This window comes from Mustela lutreola, chromosome 9, assembly GCF_030435805.1.
Source record: "Mustela lutreola isolate mMusLut2 chromosome 9, mMusLut2.pri, whole genome shotgun sequence".
In the NCBI taxonomy this organism is placed as follows: Eukaryota; Metazoa; Chordata; class Mammalia; order Carnivora; family Mustelidae; genus Mustela; species Mustela lutreola.
Window position 1 is genome coordinate 26,170,602 of NC_081298.1, and position 22,950 is coordinate 26,193,551.

The 22,950-nt window shown below is 48.3% G+C and overlaps 2 protein-coding genes across 5 annotated transcripts in view; one reads left to right on the plus strand and one right to left on the minus strand.

The window, feature by feature from the left end:
* Positions 1–337: 337 nt before the first annotated feature.
* Positions 338–6,426, plus strand: PDRG1 (p53 and DNA damage regulated 1). Its single transcript, XM_059133606.1, has 5 exons — positions 338–517; positions 1,993–2,068; positions 2,786–2,860; positions 4,809–4,889; positions 5,506–6,426. The coding sequence occupies exons 1-5, from the start codon at positions 431–433 to the stop codon at positions 5,586–5,588; spliced, it is 402 nt and encodes a 133-aa protein (XP_058989589.1). The 5' UTR covers positions 338–430; the 3' UTR covers positions 5,589–6,426.
* A 65-nt stretch (positions 6,427–6,491) lies between these two features.
* Positions 6,492–22,950, minus strand: part of TTLL9 (tubulin tyrosine ligase like 9) — a 42,909-nt gene continuing 26,450 nt past the window's right edge. For 2 of the 4 annotated variants that reach the window (XM_059133604.1, XM_059133603.1), the window contains 7 exons: positions 22,890–22,930; positions 21,591–21,678; positions 16,723–16,781; positions 15,690–15,886; positions 14,223–14,336; positions 12,851–12,975; positions 6,492–8,493 (listed from right to left, as the gene is read on the minus strand). In XM_059133604.1, the coding sequence (XP_058989587.1) occupies positions 8,417–8,493; positions 12,851–12,975; positions 14,223–14,336; positions 15,690–15,886; positions 16,723–16,781; positions 21,591–21,678; positions 22,890–22,930 (701 nt within the window). In that variant the 3' untranslated portion in view covers positions 6,492–8,416. Of the gene's footprint in view, positions 8,494–12,850; positions 12,976–14,222; positions 14,337–15,689; positions 15,887–16,722; positions 16,782–21,590; positions 21,679–22,889; positions 22,931–22,950 lie in introns of those variants that run through there. The other 2 variants (XM_059133605.1, XR_009344610.1) reach the window with 2 other exon arrangements.

Sequence of the window (22,950 nt, forward strand, 5' to 3'; positions counted from 1 at the left end):
AAAACACGTATCACTGCTTGCCATAGTATGTAACTAGTTGTTTTGTCATGAACTGTCGTGTTTCCCACTCGGATGAAGTTACACGAGGGCAGGGACTATGTTCTATTCACTGCTGCACCTTCAGCACCTAAGACTGCCTGGCCCCTCGCAGGGGCTCAACAAACAGAGGAAGGGGAGGTAGCAAGGATAGGAGGCTGCTCTGCGGACTACACTCTCTGAGCCTGCAGGGGCCGCTCCAATCTCGCCCCCAAAGCTAGGCCCCGCCCCTCGCGTCCTGCGGACGCCTGCGAGTTGGAGCCTGCGCACCACTGTTTTTTTAATTGCGCTTGCGCGCCGGAAGCCCTGCCCATGCGCGTGCGCAGCCGACGCCGCTCCCAAACGGAGTTTAAGCGGTGCGGCAGCCCGCGTGAGTTGGGAGTTGGCGGACACCATGCTGTCACCAGAGGCGGAGCGGGTGCTGCGGTACCTAGTGGAGGTGGAAGAGCTCGCCGAGGAGGTGCTGGCGGACAAGCGGCAGGTAGGAGGCCCGTTCGTGGCTCTGGGGCCTGGGTTCGGCGGTTGGGGCCTGCTGGCGAGCGCTGTAGGCCGCTTGCGGGTTTCGGAATCTCAGTGGGCTGGTGGGCTCACGGCGGTGACCACAGATGTGGGGCGGTGGTGAGGCAAGGTGGGCCAGACATCTGCTACGGCGTCGCGCTTCACGTATTTATTAGCACGTATTAAATGAGCGCCTGGTTGGTGCCAGGGATTCTGTCTCCATCGTTCCTCCCCCACTCTGCGTGCCCTCCGGATCCCGAGCCACTAACTCTTTGTGTGGTTTACCTGAACACCTTTTTCAGAATGCAGTTCCCCCTCAGGCCCCATCCCACCGACCGTGGGTGCACTGCCTTCGCCAAGGCTCTCGGGAGAAGAGGAAGAGAAAAGAGACCGGAGTAGTCTTGAGATTGGGCAGGTGGGGACCCTTTGTGCACCTGCATAGGAAGTCTGGGTCTTGTGCTAATTTAAGTGCTAAGCGTTTGGAGAGAGTTATTGGGGGAAAGGAGAATGATGTGGCTGGATTTAGGCTGTAAAAGGGTTCCTCTGGCTGCCATGTGGAGCACAGAACGTAGTGGGTCAAGGGGCCTGTGAGGGGCCACTGCCAAAGGGATGGGTTTGGGCCAGGGAGGTGGTGATGAAGACAAATGAAGGGGCAGAGGTATATTTTGGAGGCGGATTTAGTAGGCCTTGATGATGGTAGTATGTGAGTTGAGGGAGTAGGAGTGGAGAATGATTCATGACTCATTTCCAGTTAGAATAATTGGATGATTGGTAGGGTATTTACTGAAAAGTGGAAGACTAGGATAAGTGCCCATTAAATTAAACACTGCATTAGGGTGTGCGTGATGATAATAAAGTAGCGATTAAAATGTCTCAAGCACTTACTGGGTATCAGGTTCTATGCTAGCTCATTTAGTTAGTTCCTGGCTCAGTAACCTGGGAGGTAGGTGCCATTCGTATCTCCATTTCTCAGAAGGTGAAATTACACAGCTCACATTCAAAACTTGGTATTGCAGACGCTCCAGAGCCAACGCTCACAAGAAACTGTACTGCCTCCTTACTTCCTTAGTAGCTTCTGTGATGCTAGGTCAGAAACAGCTGGAGGAGCTTGTCCAGGGGGAGGCTTTGACTCCCCTTCTGATTCTGAAATGCTCTGAAGCTTGAGCATTAGCTCTCCTGTGAATAATAACGAATTATCCATTTAATCAGCAAATATTTCCCCAGCACTTCTCTGTGGGGAGAGGACCTGCATCCTGCACAGAGCATGGTCTTTAAAGACCTGGAGAGTGAATAGGGGAAGAAATACATTTACACATCAGTGTGCTTTAGGCATGACATTGGAAGAAACCCAGGAATGATGCCTTGTCTCTGTTGGGTTTTAAAAGCCCCTGGTCTGTTGGAAGTTGGCGGTTTGGGACAAGAGGGAGCTGAGTTCCCTCCTGCTCTTGTGCTTTGCAGATTGTGGACCTGGACACCAAAAGAAATCAGAACCGGGAGGGCCTACGGGCCTTGCAGAAGGATCTCAGCCTCTCTGGTAAGTCACGGTTTTGTCACTACAGCCCTGGAGGTGTGTTGTTTTCAAGGCTTTCAACTTGTCCCTAATAGAGACCAAAAGCCACACATATGTGACACAGCGTGTGGAGATGAGGAAGAAAATGTTGCAGGTCTGACACTGGTCTGCTTGCTGTTCCTAAGACCCCAAGCAAATTACTGGTCTTTGTTCTTCGTGTTTCCTTTGCCTAGCCCACTCTTTCCTCAGTTGTCTGCAGGGTTCATGCCTCGCTTTCATCAATCTCTGCCCAAATGTCACATAATCAGTGAGGCAATCCTTCTGACCCTGCTTTATTTTTCTCCGGAGTACTTAGCCTTATCAGGGTCTCACAAATTGTATCTTTGCTTATTTATTCCTTCTCCTCCACTATATCATAAGCCCGATAAGGGCAGAAACTTTGTCTTGTTCTGCTGTGTTCTTAGCATCTAAAGGAAAGCCTGGCAGAGAGTAGGTGTTAAAAAATATTTGTTAACAGGGCGCCTGGGTGGCTCAGTGGGTTAAGCCGCTGCCTTCGGCTCAGGTCATGATCTCGGGGTCCTGGGATCAAGTCCCGCATCAGGCTCTCTGCTCAGCGGGGAGCCTGCTTCCTTCTCTCTCTGCCTGCTTCTCTGCCTACTTGTGATCTCTCTGTCAAATAAATAAATAAATAAAATCTTTTAAAAAAAAAATTGTTAACAGAGTGACCATTTGCCATTTCAGAAGATGTGATGGTTTGCTTCGGGAACATGTTTATCAAGATGCCTCATTCTCAAACGAAGGAAATGATTGAGAAAGGTAAGGCCTTCTGGGGATGGGTCAGGGACATGTCTCCCCCGCCAGCCTCGGTCTTAACCCAGAACTGAGTCAGGCTTTGGGCCATCTGATGAGAGGCAGCTGCATTGCAGGGCTCAGATGGGTGTTGGTTTTAATCCCTGCTCTGCCAGTTTTGAAGTATTTCCTCATCTCTGAAGGAGGGGATGCATCTCCAGAGCACAGTTGTGAAGTGGAGATAAAACTGTTTGTACATAGCCTAGTGCTTGTTTATCAGTGAGGAACGAGCTGGGCCACAAATACAGAAAACCCAATAAATGGGGGTTTGGGAAATCTGGTTCTGTTTTTCTCATCAGTTGTCCAGAGGTGGGCCATCCAGGACGGGCACTGACACTCAGCAAGGCCACCCTCATGTATTCTTGGAGGGGCTATGTCATTATCTCAGGCCTCATGTCCATAGGCCAGCCTGCAGGAATGGCAGAGGGCTTACTTTCTCCATTTATGGCCTTGCCTTCTATTTAGAAATATTGCTGTTCTCCTCAGACTTCTCACATCTCATTAGCGAGAACTGCGTCATGTGCTGCAAGGGAGCCTGGCAGAGTGTGCTTTTATGTTTCATAGCCCCTGCCGTAGAGACTGCACTGAAAATGGAGGTTTGGGGAGAGCGAGCCTTTAGGGTCTGCCACAGCCTGGGCATTCAGCATGTTACTCAAATCTTCACAGCCGAGATCCTGGAGGATCTTTGGAGAAGCATCATAAAGGCAAAAGGTTAAGGTGCAGATGCGTCCTTGGCTGGAAAAAGGAAAGATTATGCATGTTTTCTCTTCCCCTACCCTTGAAAATATGTGTGCCAAAGGACCAGCAAGGTTGCCTCTGTCCCTGAAGGCAGAATTTCTCTATCCTTGTTGAAATAAAATTTTAGCAAAGGAGACTGTATCAACTTAGAGAACTTACCAGGTTCCTGTTGAAAAATACACACTAATATTATGGTTATAAAATTAAGAGTTGTCATTGCACTTGAGTGGTGGGCAAGCCACTCAGGCTGGACTTTCAGAGGGGTCACTTGCCTGGGTTCAGGATTTGATCCTCAGCTGTCTCAGCCCACAAGTGTGGTCTTGGCACCATACCTAGAGGGTTCTGGGACATTATCATCACTGGTTCTCTGGGGTCAGTGGGAGCTCAACAAGCTCACAAGAGACCAGGGCTGCTCATTTACCATGAGCGCCAGAACCGTTGCCCAGGCTAGAGGGCTTGGCTGCTCTGGTGTTTGCCCCATCAGAAAGAATGAAAATCTGTGGGGAGGACAGACTAGCCAGCATGTCATCGTGAGCAGGTGGAGTCGGGTGACATTAGGCAGTTGCATCACCAAGCTTTGTAGCCTCTACTTCTCATAGTGCAGTTTGCATTCAGGTGCGATCCATCTTGGCAAGATAATCTTTCCTGTTCACGGTTAATTAGGTTAAGCTTGAGCATCAGGCTTGCCTATTGATTGTTTAGGTCACACGTTACCATGGTCATGTTGTTTAAAAACTGCTCACCTTGATGGACTTGGGTTTGTGAGATTCTTTAGCCACACATTTTCCAGTCATCTGGGATGGGCTGGGTCTAGGTTCTTCACTCTGGTCTCATGTTTCAATATTCTGTAATTTCACAGTGGTAGGGGGACCTACTGTCCAGATGTTGCCTTCCTTACCCTTGAACAGCTAAAGGTACTTTGCATAATGAAGACAGGTCAGTGGATAGAGAGGTGGGTCCTCAGTCCTGTCCTGGGCTCTCTTAGCTGTCTTGGGCAAATCACCCCCTTCTCTAGCTCATTAGTTCCTTCCTCAGTTGGTCTCTGAGGTCCCCTTCTTCCCAAATGCCAGGAGTCATTGCTTTCAAGGAGGCTGGAGAAAAGCCGACATCCCCAGCTGCCTCTGGGTGTGTGTGTCTGTAGTATAACCCCATCCTCTGCCCACCTCATCTTTTTCAGATCAGGATCATCTGGATAAAGAAATAGAGAAACTCCGGAAACAACTTAAAGTGAAGGTTAACCGCCTCTTTGAGGCCCAAGGTATGGGCCTGGATGGAACTGGAAACCGGGAGGGGAGAGAACTGTCCACATGGACTTTACAGAGCACGGGTGGGAAGCCTCTCCCAGGTGGGTGGGCGAGGGCCTGGGCAGCACATGAGCCACCCAGAAGCTGTGGGCAGGGTGGTGGTCATAGCTGCCCGGAGATGGAATGGACAGAGAGGTTTGTGGGATGTTACTCCTGTGTCAAGTTGTCTTCTGCCATAAGAGGAACAGCCTGGGGTGTTTTACATTATATCCTAGGGCATGGTACAGGAACCAGAACAGCTCTGACTGAGGGGACTCAGAGGGCCTCAGGTCAGATGGTCAAGGTTAGAGCTGAACTTCTGGGTAACCCTAACCGCTCCAGACTGGTCACAGGTTGCCAGCAGCAATCAGTAGGTTTCTGGGCAGCAGTCATGACTCTGCAGGTTCTTGGGGACTATGTGCTTTGTCCAATACACTGCAGAACTTGAGGCCCTTCCCTGTTAGACCTTAAGGCTAAGTGTTTGGCAGCATGAATGCTGCAAAAACCCCTTTCCTGGGCCTGATTCCAGGGCCAGCAGGAGGTAGGACAACAGGAGGCCCAACTTGCTGATGGATTGTTTTCTCCTCCTAGGCAAACCAGAGTTGAAGGGTTTTAACCTCAACCCCCTCAACCAGGATGAACTTAAAGCTCTCAAGATCATTTTAAAAGGATGAAGCTTAAGAACCATGATGGGGGACCTAAGACAGCATCTCCCCCTGTGGTCATGGAGGACCCGGGACTCTCCAGCTTCATAACCTGCAAGGACATGATCTACACTGCTAGGAGATTCGTGTCAGGAATCTGAGCATGAGAAGCTTCTGTCTGTGGGGATTGTGACTTTGTGACGGCAGGAGGGAGCCCTCAGCCTGCCAGTGTCTGTTGGGTCCCACCATTGGAGCTGGATGGACACAAGACCCATTGATGGGCCTTGGCAGCCACCAGCGATGGGCGGGGGCAGTGCCCGTGGGGGTGTGCGAATGACCGCAGCAGGCACTTCTAACAAGGGCCTGCTGTTCAGATGGGCCCCCAGCAGCAGCAGGGAGCATCATTCCTGCATTCCTTTCAGGATCAGAGGCATTCTCAAGCAGCACATAGTGGAATTAGAGTAAAGCAGGAGGCTCACAGGTGGTTTCTGAATGAAGGACAGAATCTCGGTGCTTCATAGGTCACCGCAGCCATCTGTGGGGCAGGCATGCCGTTCCCCACCACAGCCTCCACTGCGGCCCTTTTTTCCTGCCTGGCCTTGGGACGGAGCCCGGAGTGGGTGCTGCATAGCGGTCTCGGCACCTGCTATTGAGTCAGAAAGTCCTTGCAGAGTCCTGTGCTGGGGGTGGGGGAGGGAGCTGCCTCTTCACATAGCTCTCTGCTGCCTCTGAAGGCAGGCCCTGGGCTGGACTGCTCAGAGTTCCTGCCTGCCCTCCGTGCTCTCCGATCCTGGGGTCCTGCTGTGAGGGCAGCACTGTGTCTTTCATGTTCATTGAGGGCTTAATAAACGTTTCCTAGGGGAATGAACGGTAGCTCTGTTCTTTATCTCATCTTGTCCTTAATAGAGGGCACATTGCCTTGAGGACATCACCTATGAAGGGACAGTGGCTCCTGTTGGGAAATGATGGCAGGACTCGACAGGCAGTATCAACGGTAATGGCCTCCCCTGGTCCCCTCGCCCCACTTGGCTTCAGCCCATAATGATTCAGGAACATAGGCTGGTATGGCCAGATCTTAATGTTTTATTTTTGTTGTTGTTTTCGAGAGGAGCTAGAAATTTGGATTTTTAAGTTAAATTTTGTCTTTCAAATATTGCTAATGCAGAGATTTTCAGAGACTTAGGTGTTGGCCAAACAGTATACCTTACATAAGCCAAATTTGGCCCATACCTGATTCTGTGTCTTGAATTTAAGTAGAATAGCATGTGCTTTCCCTAAAGTGGGGAGATGGAATCGGAAGCTAGATGTCTGTCCATAGTAGACTAGTTAAAGAAAAAGATAGCTTCAGATAGTGGAATACAGTACACTGTCATCAAGAATGAGGAAGCTGTCTAAGCACTCCCTGGGAGTAAGTTCCAAGATGTAGTAAGTGAGAAAAGCAAGTGAACAGAGGGGTCTAATCCAGTCATCTGTGTTCTCGCACTGCCTCATGGTGTCCCGTCCCCCCGGACCTGCCCCAAAGACAGAAGCTGCAGGGTTGGAGAACAAGGGTGAAAGGACACATGGACATGGCTGTTGCAGTCCCTGGGATGTATGCCTGGCCCAGGATTCCTATCTGAACGTTAACACCTGCCTGTCTAGTGGGGTGGTGGCTAAGCCAAAGGAGAGCCAATCGGATTGGCTGTCCTGGAAATGAGCCTGTGCCTGGTCTTGCCTCCGTCACAAGGATGCAAGGAAGTCCCCATGCTCTGGAGGCAGGAGGCGCAGAGTGGCTTGGCTTCTGGCCTTCCCAAGGCTAGATGGTTCACTTCCGGGGTTTGCCAGTATTTTTCCTTCCAAATGCCCAGCCCTTCCCTAGGCAATCAGAATCTGCTATTTGCAACCCAAGAGCTGTCACGCAGCAGGGAGAGTTGCAACGGTGCTACCTGGGTCCCACAGGTAGGTCCCCCATGGAGCCGTTCGCCCACAGCCTGCCCTGTGGCAATCTCTCTTAAACCAAGAGGAGGCTTAGGAATGGGGAATATGGAGAAAATGCAGAACTTTTGACTTTTCGCCCAACTCCCTACGCCGTCTCCTTGCCTGCCAAGCAAGGCTTTCTGGTTTAAAAAGCTCAGCTCCCAGGAAGACGCAGAAGGCACCTGCATCCCCCAGCTGACTCATGGGTGCACCTTTGCAAAGACACTTGCTTAGCAGCCCTGCCTTCCGGATCCTTACCTTGTCCATCTGAGACATGGGGATGTTCTGGTCCACTGGTTTTCAGATGGGGGAGCTCCATGAGTTCCCTGACACACCAGGTCCGGGTGTTGAAAGGAGACAAAGAAGTACTTAAGAATCAGCCTTCCCCAGAGCCCAGTAAATACAATCTAGTAACTGCTTGCTTTGCAAGTCAGCCTTAAGACCAGTTCCCTAGTCCCTGAATCCTTCCTTCCGAGGGATCATTTTAACCTTTGAGACATCAAAGGGTCAAATCCGGGAAGACTTGGCTTCAGCCAACAGCATCCCCTGAGCCAGGGCCCATTGTGCAGTGACTCCAAGTAAGTAAGGCCTGTGCTCATTTATTAGATGTGGTCTTTCTGGAGTAGTAGGGCTTGCCGCAGCTGTTCTCGCTGGGCCCAATAGCCCCACAAGGTTAAGACACATCCAGCCCCAGGGATTAGCTGTCTCTGGGTGCAGAGGTGCCCAGGGTGGGGACTCAGAGAAGTGGAGAGCAGACGGTAGCCTGGTTAGTCTGCAAAGCTGCCGCCAGGCCAGAGGGAGGGAGGTAAGTGCTTGGAGGTACTGCTGTGCTGGGAATGGGTGAGGAGGAGACGGGGTGGGGGGAGCACCTCCTGGTCAGGTTGCTGTCCCTGCAGCCAGGACTAACTGGAGACTTTCTTCTGGTTCTGAAGGGAGCGGAACAGCTGCCTCAGCTGGTTGTTCCGGTCATTGACGCAGCCTGGAGGAAGAGAATTGGAATGTTGCCTGGGATGGCCTTGGTAGTGGACTTGGTAGTGGAGGTATGGGTTTGAGGGGCTGGGTGGGGCCTGTGCTCCCCCTACCTGGAGGGAGGGAGGAGGGGCCTACAGGCAGCCCTGGATGGCCTACAGTTTGTTTGCATAGTGCCTCCACTCCGTGGCCCTTGAGCAGGTCATGGACCCACCTCCAGCTTAGTTTTCTCATCCGTAACCCAGGACGCCTGCTTTCAGGAGTGGACGTAAGGCTCACCAAAAGCAAAATGTAACAATCACTTAAGCTAACTTTGACCCAGGTGCTGAATGTGGGTTCACATGTTACACCTTCACGGGAATGATATATAAAAGACAAACTGAGGTTCAGGAAAGTTAAATGTGCTCCAAATCACACCAAAAGTAGCAGAACTGAGACTTTAACCCAGGGTCTGTAGCACCAGAGGCCAAGCTCTTAACCAAAGCTCCACACGACCTGTCCTCTTGTCTGCACTTGCTGGAAACGCATGCGAGCTGGCACAGTGCCGGGTCCCTGCCAGGTGAGGAGCTAGTTCCCCTTCCCCAGCCCATAGGACAGGCACAAGCGGTTAGAGATCAACTTTCCCCATAAGCAATCCCTATGCTCCTGGAATCCCTATGCTCCTGGAAGCGTGTAAGCTTCTGAGATGCCTCCTCTCCCAGCACATTAACGGTGTCACCCACTTCGTGCTTGTCCTCGTGGTGGGTCCATGAGGCAGCTCCATGGTCATTTAGTTGTGCTAGGTCCATGGGTGGTGCTCACCAATGCTGGCTGTGTGACTAGATGGCTGTGGCCACCACTACACTGACGTGGAGGCGCCTGCCATCTTTCTGAGCAGCCTTGAGCCCCATCCCTGGCTCCTAGGCACTGACTGGCCATCAAGGCTTCAACCAGTGGGGGCCTGCTATATGTGCCCCCAGGATTTGCCAAAGCGTGTTCCACGGAACCCTAGCTTTAATCACTTCTTTCATAACTCCCAAAGCTTCGTGTCCAGTGCAAACCTGTTCTTGGAGTTCTAGACTCATCTCTGAGTTGCCTGCTGATCTTTTCACCCCAAAACCCCTCAACTCTTCCCTAACTCACTTCGTCCATGTTCTTCCCACCCCAACCAGCTTGTCTTGTACTCACTACCCTCCATCCAGACACTCGACTGGAGGCTTGGGAATTACTTTAGAGACTTCTAAAGCAGCCCTTTAGAGTCACCTGGGACTTCTTAAGGAGACTCATGGCCTGACCAACTGTACCTTTACCTTCAGCGGGCATTAGTATTTTTGAAAGCTCCTGCAGGTGTCCTCCAGCAGCCAAGATGGAGAGAACCACAGTTCTGCATCTTGGCCACTCAGACCCAGTCCAGAGACCAGCAGCATTCATATCTGAGGCAGGTGACTGGCAAAGATGGGCTACAACAAGCCCTTCCATTCCTCTCTGCATGTGTCTCTGCAAAAGGTGCTTTGGGGCTCCTCTGGTTGAAGGCGCGACTACTTCCCGGCCCTGTGAATTGGGGGTAAAGCAGCTTTGACAGGTGGATGGCGGCAGAAAGACACTATACTGCGGGGCTTCCAAGCCTAGGCCTCAAGAGGCTTCCCTAGGACTTTTCTCACCTTCTTGGAACCGTGAGACTACCGTGTGGGGCCGGACTCCTGGAGGATGAGTGGCTGCCTGGAAAGAGGCCCAGCGGATGGCCAGTCTCAACCACCACACGAGGCTATTCTAGGCTACTGGGTCTCAGTGAATCTGCCAGGCACCTCCAGCCCTCTGAGCAACCCTAGGCAACACCTGAAGGATCAGCAAATAAGAAAGCGGTTGCTTTAAGCCTCTGGGTTTGGGGAGAGTTGGTTTGTTATATAACAACAGTTAACTAATAGAGCACCACCTGGGAGCTTGTTAGAAATGCAGAATCTTAAGCCCCCACTCCAGACCTACTGAATCATAATCCGCATTTTAACAAGATTTCCAGATGATTACATGCACATCAAAGCTCGAGAGCCCTGGATAGTCATCTTCCAACAACATAACGCTGCAGACCCTAGGGAATCAGCTGGAGAAAAGCTTTTCATAAACGCCCTCTCCTTCGCCTGCCTCAAGCAAATTACTTGACATCCCAGACTTCCTTGCAGCTGGCATGGCACACAACTCAGTTCATGCCAGTAAGATTGTCAGCCCCAGGAGGGTTGACTCGATTCTCTTGGAATAGAGTCAAAACTTGAAAGAAGAGCCTTGGCCCTTGGACCTTCCTGCTTCTTCCTGCCTGAGACAAGGACACAGTGTCTGGAGTAGGAGCAGCCATCTTGCAACCTTGAGGCAACAAGCAAAGCGTGGCAAAGCAGAAAGAGGAAAGTGCTGGGTCTCTGGGGGCATTTTGCATCCATTGTGTTAGCCCTGCCTGGCCTCCCCAAGACTTCCTGTGCCTCAAGATAGATCACTCCTCTCTGTGTAATGGCTCTTCAGTCGGTTGCTACCAAACTCAGTCCTAAAACATACCAAACCCTAAAAAAGATTTAAAACCTTTTCTAATTTAAAAAAAAAAAAAAAAAAACAAATAAAATTAAAAAAACAAATAAACAAATCCAGGAAAATATTTACCATAAGTTTGACAGAGGGGTAATGTCATCAATGTATTAATATCCAAGGCCTTTTTTTTTTTTTTTAAATATTTTATTTATTTAGTCAGAGAGAGAGAGCCAGAGTGAGCACAGGCAGACAGAGTGGCAGGCAGAGTCAGAGGGAGAAGCAGGCTCCCCGCGGAGCAAGGAGCCCGATGTGGGACTCGATCCTAGGACGCCGGGATCATGACCTGAGCCGAAGGCAGCTGCTTAACCAACTGAGCCACCCAGGCGTCCCTATCCAAGGCCTTTTTAAGTTTAGAAAGCAGCCCACTGAAAAATACATAAAGAATATGGACTGCTTACAAAAGAAGAAACGAAAACTGAAAAATCCGAAACTTCACCAATAATCAACGCAGTACATATAAAACGAATCAGAACGTTTTGTCTACCAGGTTGACAAAAGTTTTTTTTTTTTCCTTTCTTTTTTTAATTCAGAGCAGGCACATTTGTATAATCTTTCTAGAAAGCAATTTAGTTATAATAAGTTCATCCCTCTGACCCAGTAATTCTACTTCTAGGAATCTGTCCTAAAGAAACAGCCAGAAATTTCAGCTGAGCCTTATGTGAAAGGATGCTCATCACGGAATGGCATTATTTATAAAACTAAAAAATTGGAATCCTGCCAAATGCTCAATTATAAGAAATGGATTTAGTAAGTTTGGCACATATACAAGCTGAAATACTTTACAGCCGTATAGTAATTTTGCTTTTAACTGTGGTAAGGGACAGTATTTTCTAGTGGCCAAACATTCAGGTTTTAGAGTAAGAGAAACTAGGGTTCAAGTCCTGGCTCACCATTTATAACCGGGACCCTCAGCAAGTTATGTAAGATCTGGAGACAATTTCCCCATTTGTAAAATGATAGAAGCTGCCTAAAAATGAAATAATGTGGGGCGCCTGGGTGGCTCAGTGGGTTAAAGCCTCTGCCTTCGGCTCAGGTCATGATCTCAGGGTCCTGGGATCGAGCTCCACATCAGGTTCTCTGCTCAGCAGGGAGGCTGCTTCCTCCTCTCTCTCTGCCTACTTGTGATCTCTGTCTGTCAAATAAATAAATAAAATTTTAAAAAAGGAAATAATGTATGTGTATATAAAATATTTAGCTCTGAATATGTGTTTCCAGAAGAGAGGCTCTTATTAATATCATTGAATGACATGGAATAGGCTATGTGGAAAAGTGGGACTCAAAACTCCAGCCCAGTACCCATTTTGTGAAAGAAAAACTGTGAATATATGCATTTTTTAAACACTGGAAGGAAATACAACAGATTGTTAGAGTTGGTTATGTCTGGATGGTTTACTTCCTTTCGGTTTTCAAATATTCTATGATTATACTTTTTATAATCAGGAAAATTTTTCATTTTTTAAAAATCAAGAATGAAGTCAAGGCCTAAAGTCCTTAATTTCTTTTAACATAGTCTGTTTTTTCTTTTTCTTTTTTTGGTTGTTTTCCATATAAGCCTTTTGAAATCCACCTCCTGACAGATTAAGATCTCTTCCTATGTACCAGGTGGTGTTCTAGGCGTATATTGAGAGTAAAAACTCTTCAATCTCCATTTTACAGATGAGGAACAGAGAGGTTATATCCCTTGCTCAAGGTCACACAGCTGGTAAATGGTAGGTCAAATGAAAACAGTCTAACCACTGTGCCAAGCTGTCTCTCAGACTACCTGGCTCCTCTCCTAACCCATCCCCAGTCCCCAGTCCCCATCTAGCCCCACATACCAAGGTGTGTGTTGGCCACAAAGTTCCCCATCCCAGACAGGTCAGGAGGCCCCTCTTCTCTGCTGACAGGGCCATCATTCCACATGAGGTCAAAGCCTCCCACTCTCTTCTCCCTTCCTGTGAGCCTGGATGGGCAGGAGATACAAAGGGGTAAAGAAGGTGCACCTGTTGGGGGCCGGAGACCCGGGTAATTCCCCTGATCCCTCCCTGCACCCTACTGGTGCCCAGGCTGTCAGAATTCCTTCTTTTGTCCACCCATTTCTTGGGGGCCCACACAGGTCTCAGAGCAATCATCTCCCATGTGGTTCCCAGGCTCCCACCCGTGCCCTCAGTAACATGAACCTACTTATACTTAAAGTCTGCTGTCCTCCTCAGGCCATAAAATTCAGGAAAGCAGGGACTAGGTCTGCTGTGTCCTCTACTGTGTCCCCAGGGTGTGGTGCATGTCCTTGCACAGTAGAGGGTCTCAAATGTTTGTTGAATGAATAATGAAGGTAGATATAGAGGACGCTTGAGGTCCTGCCTGCTTAGCACCCATTTCAGCTTCTTTCAGCCTAAGGGTACTTAGCTTTTCCTGTGAGAACCACTCCTTCCTCTCTCACTCACATGACTCAGGTGGGGGCTGATCCTGCCACCCTGGGAGATGGGCATGAGATGTAGGTCCAGTTAATCAGAGTCACAATGATTGGTTCAGAGGTGGACATGTGACGAATCCCCACCAATAAGAATGAGAGCCTTCAAACTTGCCGGAATAACTGGGGAAAAGCTAATGCATAGGGAAGAGACAGGGAGTGGAGAGGAAGAAAAGGAGAAAAATGGAATGAGCCAGACAGAGAGAGAGTGAGCCAGTGAGCAGACAGACCAACCAATATCAATGGAGCACCTGGATTCAGCCATTCCTGAAGTCCTTTCCTGGATCTTCCCATTATATACACATTATTATAACAATATATAGACTTTTACTGAACACTTATGGTGAGCTAGGTGCTTTACAGTAAATAATCTTGGTAAATTAATTTAGCAATCTTGAGAGGTAAACATGATGTTACCATGTTATAGATGAAGAAACTGAGGCTCAGACTGGTAAATTCCAAGGTCTCATATGGTCAAGAAGTGTGGAGGAGATCCTGCTGGGCTGAATCTCAGAAGCCTGTAGTTGGTCCTGCTCTTCCCCAGAAGGGCTGAATCCTTGGACCAGGATCTAACCATGTGTGGACATCTCAGTTTATCCATCTATAAAATGGCAGGCAGACCGAGGCCATCCTTACATGCTGCTCAAGTCCTAGTGCTGTGAGTTCTCTGTCTTCCTTGCTGGTAGCCACAGCTGTCATGTACAGGGGTGCCTGAGTGAGGCTGCCCCCCTGCCCCTCACCTGGCCTCCATGTCCACGACATGCAGGGTGTCTTCCAAGAGGCAGGTCTTGAGCTCATAGTCCTCCTGGCTGCTGGCTGTCAGCGATGGGGAGGCGTTGACCTCCAGGAGCCACCTGGGGAAGGATGGGAATGGAGGGCTTTAGGTTTATCTGGTCCATGGGGCCCCTTGGAATTTTGCAGAGAGACTTCATGAGTGCGTGGGCCCAACCCTCAATTCAACCAAGATCGCTCTTTCCATTTTTCCACTAGAAGAAAGGTCTCGGCGGCTAAAACTTATTGAAAATAATCGTCACAAACTCGAAATCCCCACGGGGGCCAGGTGGTACCTAAACGAGGCAAGCTGGAGGGAGTGGAATGATCTTGTTGCCCTTCTATTACTCTTTTTCCAATAGAGCCCTGAGCACAAGACCTCTTTCCCAGTGAACACCTGCCTGCAGAGGGGACAGGAGCTGGGAGGGGTGGGGACTGGCGCAGGCCGGCCACAGCCCCTCTGCGGGAGTGTGAGCCCAGAGTCGGCAGATCCTCTGGGTTTTCCAGAAAAGGCAAAACTCCAGACTGTTGTGTAAATATTTAGAGATTGTCAATGTATTTAAATAAAAAATCATCTGAAGTCCAAACTCTGGGCCAAAAGCGGCCCAAGGGCCTCCGGCTTGCAAACTCTGATTTTGTGCAACCCAGTCATTTGTGGACAGGAACCTGGGGCCCAGAGAGGGAAGGACTCACCCAGCAGGTTGGTGGCAGATAGAGCCCCCCCCCCCCACCCCCGCAAGCTTGTTTCCCTAGTTCTGTCCTGCTGCAGGGGGCAGAGGAGAGACTTGCTGGCCCCGAACCCTGTTTCTCTTGAAGCTGCATCTGACCTCATTCTAGGGTTCTAGCTCCTGCCTCTGAGAGCCTGTCCATACTGTACAGCCCCCGGTGAGGGGGCTGGCTCCAGGAGCCTCAGTGCTGGCTCAGAAATGATGACCCAGGATCTGGCTCTGCCCTTGACTTACTGCATGGCCTCAAGCACCTGAACAACCCCACTGGGCTCCTGGGTCTTTTTGTATCACATAAGGGCCATCACTATGGTTCCTGGCACCTCACACTTGTTTCCTCATCAATTCGACCCCCTCCGTGGGCACTGTGAGAGGGCACCAAATTCTTGGCAGGAAGTGACATGGTAACTATTCCTTTATGTGACACTTTGCATCCTAAAAACAGCAGGGCTTCCAAAGAAGTTTCTTGCCCAGTGCTAGGGAAGGATCCCTGACTCAGCAGATGTTCTGGAAAGGTCTGTCGTGCCAGGCATGGGGTTCAGTGCTCTATAGACAGTACATCAGTCATCCCTCATACTAATGCTATAAGCACAACACCCATTTTAGAGATGGACAGACTGAGGCACACCACAAGGAAGTGGCAGAGATCAATCCCAGATACGGCATGTGTACCACATCTGCCCCCTCCGGGCTGTGAGGCTACCCACTTACGGCTTGAGGGTCTGGTCTATGAGGATGTCATAGCCGTACAGCTCAAAGCAGTGCTTGTCACTGATGATCACCTTCTGCACGCTCTGCAGGCTCTTGACAAAGATGTTGTCCATATCACTGAAGAGCGTCTCCACCGCCTCAGGCCCGTGCTTGGACGCGAGGTACTGACGGAAGCGCTGGAGCATCCACTTGCAGCCCTGGGGCCCCAAGTGCCCGGGTCAAGGTGTGTGGGGGGAGAAGAAGTTTCAATTAACCAGGACCCGGCCTTCTGGGACCCTCAAACATTCCCTCTTATGAGGCAAAACTACAGCATGCTGGGCCGGGGAGCGGGGAAGGGGTGCCTGCCCAGGGCCCGTGGCTCCAGGGTACCCAGGACCCCATAAGTCATTGCTCAAACACCCTGCACACACTTCTTCCCCGGGCATGCCTTCCTGGGGACAGACTATACTGACCATGTGTGTGCCCAAGGCCCAAAGATGAGCAACAGGTTACTGCTTTTGGGAAAATGGGAGTGTGTGCATACAGGCAACCCCACTGTGCGGGATGGAGCTGGGGGAGGGAAAGGAAAGGAGAGGGTGTGAGCTGGGGGCGGGGGCAGTTCTCCCTGTGCCCCACTCTTCTGGCTCTTAACTCTGGAAAGTCTGAGAATTCTAAATTTGAACCTCGCCTTGCAGGTTGTTAGACGGATGGATGGGTGGATGATAGGTAGATAGATGACAGGGAGATGGAGAGATGGAGAGATGGAGAGATGGAGAGATAGATGGGAATACACTTGTCAAGGTAGGAGGGTAGAACACATTTTGTTTTAAGGTGTGTTTCTTTGAGTCGTAAATTAACTATTTAAACATGTGATGTGGGGGTCTCCATCCATACTCCTGCCCTGGGCCCTGTAAGTGGGAAGGGTGGTCCTGACCTCACTGGTGAACTATGAGCCCAACATAGGCCTGTCCTGGGCTCCTTGGCACCCCACCTCCCCACCACAACCTGGTCCCAAAAGTCTGGACCTGGAGGGCAAGATGCCTGGCTTCCTCACCTTCTTTGGGTGGTAGTCAGGAGATGTCTTTTGCACAGCAACATTGGTGAGGTGGACATCTAGGAGAGGTTTGTGGTCAAGGACTCGTGTGAACAAGAAGGACAAACCCTGTCCCACATCCCATGCCAGAGATCAAACAAAGACTTGTTCTTGGCCATTGAAGAGGAAGGCTACCAAACAGCCCAGACAGCACTGATGTGGGCCTTGGAATCAGATGGGCCTGGATTCCAACATCGCCAGCATCTTTGCTGGATGCCATCCCTGAGCAAGTCACTTAACCTCTGAACAAGTCAGGTACATACGTGGAGAAAGAGATAGAGAGTAAGCAAACCCTCGAAACCAATCTGTAGAGAAGTGGAACTGATTCGTTATGAAATCTTTCAGCAGGAATTTCTTTTTTTAGCTTAGAAATGACAATAGAGGGGAGCCAGGGTGGCTCAGTTGGTTAAGCGACTGCCTTAGATCATGATCCCGGAGTCCTGGGATCAAGTCCCACATCAGGCTTCCAGCTCCATGGGGAGTCTGCTTCTCCCTCTGACCTCCCCTCTCATGCTCTCTCTCTCTCCCTCTCTCTCTCAAATAAATAAATAAAATCTTAAAAATAAAGAAAGAAAAGAAATGACGATAGAAATCAAGAGGAAGTCAGTGGATGGACCAACCATGTAAACATAAAAATGATCAGATTGCCAAGGCAATCTGATGAAAAGCAAGCATGACTAGAGACAAGATTTGTAGCAACTATGACAGGCTAATGTTTTTTGTCACAAGAAAATCCCACACAAATTGTTAACAATAAAAATTTATGGCCCTAAGAGATAAGTAGATAGAGGGATACGAACACAACAGAGGAGACATAACTGGCAAAAGACCATCTGGGAAAATGCCTGAAGTTTCCAGAAATAAAAGATACCCAATTTTAAAGGTATGTAAATGGGACAAAAATACAATTGGAAGAAATGCAAATTTTAAGAAAAAACCCTGATTCCCCCTTAAGTCGGTTACCTATGTATTAACCTTTTTATTTGGAAAAACTCAAAACTCATGGAATCATTGCAAGAATAATGAATGCCCATATATACTTCACCTATATGTGCCAGTTGTTTCAGAAATGTACTTTTTAAAAAAAAAAGATTTTATTTATTTATTTGACAGAGAGAGACACAGTGAGAGAGAGAACACAAGCAAGGGGAGTGGGAGAGGAGAAGCAGGCTTTCCGCCGAGCAGGGATCCCAATCCCAGGAGCCTGGGATTAGGACCTGAGCCAAAGGCAGATGCTTAACGACTGAGCCACCCAGGCACCCCTGGAAATGCCTTTTTAAAATGGTTGTCTTCGGGGCACTTGGGTGGCTCAGTGGGTTAAGCCTCTGCCTTCGGCTCAGGTCATGATCTCAGGGTTCTGGGATCGAGCCCCACATCGGGCTCTCTGCTCAGCAGGGAGCCTGCTTCCTCCTCTCTCTCTGCCTGCCTCTCTGCCTACTTGTGATCTCTATCTGTCAAATAAATAAATAAAATCTAAAAAAAAAATCTATAAAATGGTTGTCTTCAGAACTGAGAGCAGGGATAAAAAGGGCCTTGTCAATGGAAGAGTAAAAATACAAAAGAACCTTCTGGAAAAGAATATAGCCCTAAGCCCTTGACCAAGCAGTTACACTTCTGCAATGTCATCTGAAGGAAAAATTTTAAATATAGTAAAAGATTTATGAAAAGTATGTTTCTTGGTGACATTCTATATAATTGGAGGAAACTGAATATTTCCAAATGCCTGTAGCGTGGAGGATTAGTAAACCAGTAAATCCACTCCGTGGAATATTTTATAACTAATAAAAAATGTCTACAAGGAAAACACGACACGTTTAGTGAAAAATAGTTATGTTTATATGGTGGGATCTCTCCTTCATAAACTACAAACAACAACAAAAAGCCATACAAATGAAGTGGGAAGAAATACATTAGAAGAGTAAGTAGTTGTCTGTAGAAAACATGACTAGAGAAGCCTTTTCTCCTCGGCCCCCCTCCACCCCTTTTTGTACATTTCCCAAATTTTCTGATTTGTCTTTAAAAAGCTATACTACTTGTATTGTGAAAGCTATACTCTTTAAGTGTTTTATTATTTTTATTATTAAAGAACTATATAATGGTTGTAAAAATAATACAGGAAAACATGTGAAGTTGGAAATAAAAGTTCCTGAGCTGATCCTAATCCTCCATGGTTTTCAGAATTAACAAATTAGTGAATATCCTCTCTCACTTTCTTCTAGACAGAAACATCCTTCCGTAAAAGCCAAATCAGGAGCATAAACCTACTGGTTCTATCCCTGCATGTTGTTATTGACTTAATAGTCTATCTTGGATGCCCTTCCAAGACAGTTCAATTGACCTCAATGTAACAATTTCATACAGATGCTTTAGCATTCCTTTTACCATTCTGCAAGGGTATTTTAACTTATTTCTATTTATTATTACAGTGTTGAGGTGGTTATTCTTGTATTTTGTATGTGTTTGTATATATATGCATATAATATTAGAATAACTGTGTATGAACTATATATAAAAATGTAAATATATATATTTAAGGTCAGATTAAAATAGGTCTTATTATTTTGTGATCCAAATTTGCTTTATTATTTTATTTTATCTTTTTATTTTATCTTTTTAAAAGAGGTATTTATTTATTTGAAAGAGAGAGAGAGAGAGCAGGGGGTAGAAGCTCAAGTGGACTCTGTGCTAAGTGTGTAGCCTGACGTGGGGCTCAATCCCATGACCTGAGATCATGACCTGACCTGAACTGAAACCAAGCATCAGTCACTTAACTGATGAGCCACCAGGTGCTCATCAGGTGCCCCCAAAGTTGCTTCATTGTTTTAAAAGCTGGGTGTGTAATAGAAGCAAATGCGGCAAAATATCAACATCTGTCAAATCTGGATGATGGGTGCCTGGATTTCTTGGAGAGTTTTTTCTTCATTTTTCTATATGTTTTAAATATTTTAACATTTAAAAATTAAAAGCAATGAAGAGACATTGTCGAAAATAATGTGTGTTCACTCACTGCACAAACAGCAAAACGCATTCACTAGAAAGCAGTCCTGGAGGAGGCTGGGATTTGCTTATTAAGGCCCCACGACCCCAGAGATACACACTTATAAATGGAGGAGAGCGTTTGGCTAACGTGTGCTAAGCACTCATGCTGGGCTCGGCACCGTCCTAAGTGCTTTACGTGCATGATTTAATCTTAACCAAACACATGGAGTCCAAAAACTGAACCTAAAATAGATGTTAACTTGGATATGATAAATGCTTGTTGGAATTACAAAATGAAACAAACATTCTAGAAATGCTGAAGTTGGAAAGATAGGTGGGGAAATTCTTAGGAAATTGCCAGGAGGGCCCACTCCCATTCCAGCATGTGGGCAACGTACAGACAGTAGCTCAGACAGACCCGTCATCGAGAGACAAAACTAAGGCGAGAGGCGGGAGTTGGCTAGGAGCATTGGCTAGAAGCATTGGCTGGGCTGCCCACACCAGCAGCTCAGCAGACCCAACACCTTCCATTCCTTCTCTCCCACATGCAGGTAACCTAGTTTCATCTCCGTTTTTGTACTGTCAACCTCTTTTCTTCTGATGCCCACATCTAAAAATCTTAGAAACATTATTTTTAATATCAATATTCTAATATTCTTTTTTTTCAAGATTTTATTTATTTATTTGACAGGCAGAGATTACAAGTAGGCTGAGAGGCAGGCAGAGAGAGAGGAGGAAACAGGCTCCCTGCTGAGCAGAGAGCCCGATTCGGGGCTCCATCCCAGGACCCTGGGATCATGACCTGAGCCAAAGGCAGAGGCTTTAACCCACTGAGCCACCCAGGTGCCCCCAATATTCTAATAATACACTTTTATGCTTCAAAAGTCAAAAGGCTCCAAAATGTGTGTGAGCACCTATCTCCTGACCCACACCTGTCTCCACCTGCCCAAGGCCCCTCCCAAAGGCAACTTCTGTTTTCAATTTCTTGTACTTCATTCCAGAGATCTGTGCACAGATACACAGATACAGATATGATCTGTCACATGAATGGAAGCATACTTTTGAGTTCTAACTTTGTTTTTTTCCGGTTGACAACACACCACTGAGATTATTTCATATTTCATAAAGCACACCCCCCCGTGCCTTTGTAACAGCCGCATAATATCCCACTGTGTAAATGAGCTATTCGTTTTATTTCCTATTGGTTTTGTTTTGTTTTTGTTTGTTTTGCTCTCACAAACAAGACTATACAGTGCATTCAACCTCTCTCTTCCCATACTGAGTATTCGTGGAGTATAAATTCCCCAAAGGAAATTGCTAGGTCAGAGCACAGGTGTTTCTGCCTTTTGATAGACATTCGTCAGATTGTCTACTTCAGATTTCTACTCCAAGAGCAACACGTGTGTTCCCCCAGCCTCGCCAGCATAGTGTGTTACCAAATTTTCGGCCTCTGCCAGTGCAATGGGTGAAAAGGACATCGTGTTTGAGTGAACACATGAGTCAATGACTAAAGCACCTGAAAGGCTGCAAACTTTCTCCCAAAGGGCTCAGACTCCCCCATTCAAGGACTATGAACCAGTGCACATGGCTGGCACACCACCCAAACGATGGTCAAGGAGAGCAGTTTGGGAGAGATGCTCTGAGCGGATCAGGGCCGCTCTTCTGGGATCACTAGGGGCTCCCCCACCCCCACAAGACTGTCAGGGCCCAGAGGAAGAAATGAGACCCTATCTGCTGTGGCCAGACCACAGCGTGGGGTTCTGTGGAATGAATAAATTCTCCCTGAGCAGCTGGGGAATAGAAGAGGGGCAGGGTGCAGGGGAGATGGGTAGGCAGTGATCCCAGGATACACTGGTCATCAATGCTGCTCAGGGTGAAGCGGGTGTTGGAGAATCGGGCAAAGCCATCCCGGTACAGCCAGGCTCGAAGCGGGATGTACTGCATCCAGGAGGGAAAGGAGGGACACGCAGAGGAGGGAGTGAATAGGAGCTCTTTTGCTCCTCCGAGCTTTTGCACCTGCTGTTCCCCCACCTGGAATTCCCTTCCTCCCTTCCCGCATCACTCCTTAAGAATCTGCTCCAAAGTCAGCCGCCTCTGATTCTATGCCCTCCCTCCCTGGTGCTGGGAGTAGGAAGAAGATGCAGAAGGGAACAGGTCTCGTCTCTGCTCCATCACTGCAAGCAATACCCCAGCTCAGGGTGTGTCCCTATTCCCCACCAGACGGTAAGCTTCAGGAGCACCGGGGCTGGGCCTGCCTCCCACAGCCCCATGTCCTACGCCTGCATACACTGGCATACCATAAAGGTTTGAATACTGTTGAGTGAGTGGGTTGGGGGAGGGAGCATAGCAACTCCTGGAGCAGGCTCCAGGGCTAGGCTGCCTGGAATTGAACCCCAACTCTGTCAGCCACCAGTGTGACCTTGGGCAAGTCACTCAACCCCTCTGTATCTGTTTCTTCATTTGTAAAATGAAGATAATAATAGAGCCAACCGGGGCGCCTGGGTGGCTCAGTGGGTTAAGTCTCTGCCTACTTGTGATCTCTCTCTCTCTGTCAAATAAATAAATAAAATCTTTTTTTTTATAAGATTTTTTAAAAAAGATTTTTCTTTATTTATTTGACAGATCACAAGAAGGCAGAGAGGCAGGCAGAGAGAGAGAGGAGGAAGCAGGCTGCCTGCTGAGCAGAGAGCCCGATGCGGGGCTTGATCCCAGGACTCTGGGATCATGACCTGAGCCGAAGACAGGCTTAAACCCACTGAGCCACCCAGGTGCCCCCAAGTAAATAAAATCTTTAAAAAATAATAATAATAGAGCCAAACTCTCTGGTCATTAGGAAGACTGAATGAAATAAAATCTGCCAAATACCAGGGCATAGTACTTAGTAGGTGCTCAGTAAAAGTTAGCTGTGGTTACCATGGATGGTTGACTGAATAAAGAACAGTTAGAGGGCAAATCCAGACCCTGGGATGGCAAAGTGGGATCTGTCTACCTATCCTCCCCCTTATCCTCAGATGCCCCCTGAGCTCTCCCAGGCAGGCAAAATCAGACAAGCTCACATAAGTGCCCCCCAGAATGGCTTCTGACTCCTGTCTCCCAGTCCAGCTGTTCCTTACCTGTGGCTGGAGGAGGGGACCCTCTTAGCTACTCACCGACATCACCAGCACATAGACACGTAGGTCAAACTTGCGGCCTGTGAGACAAGGAAATAAT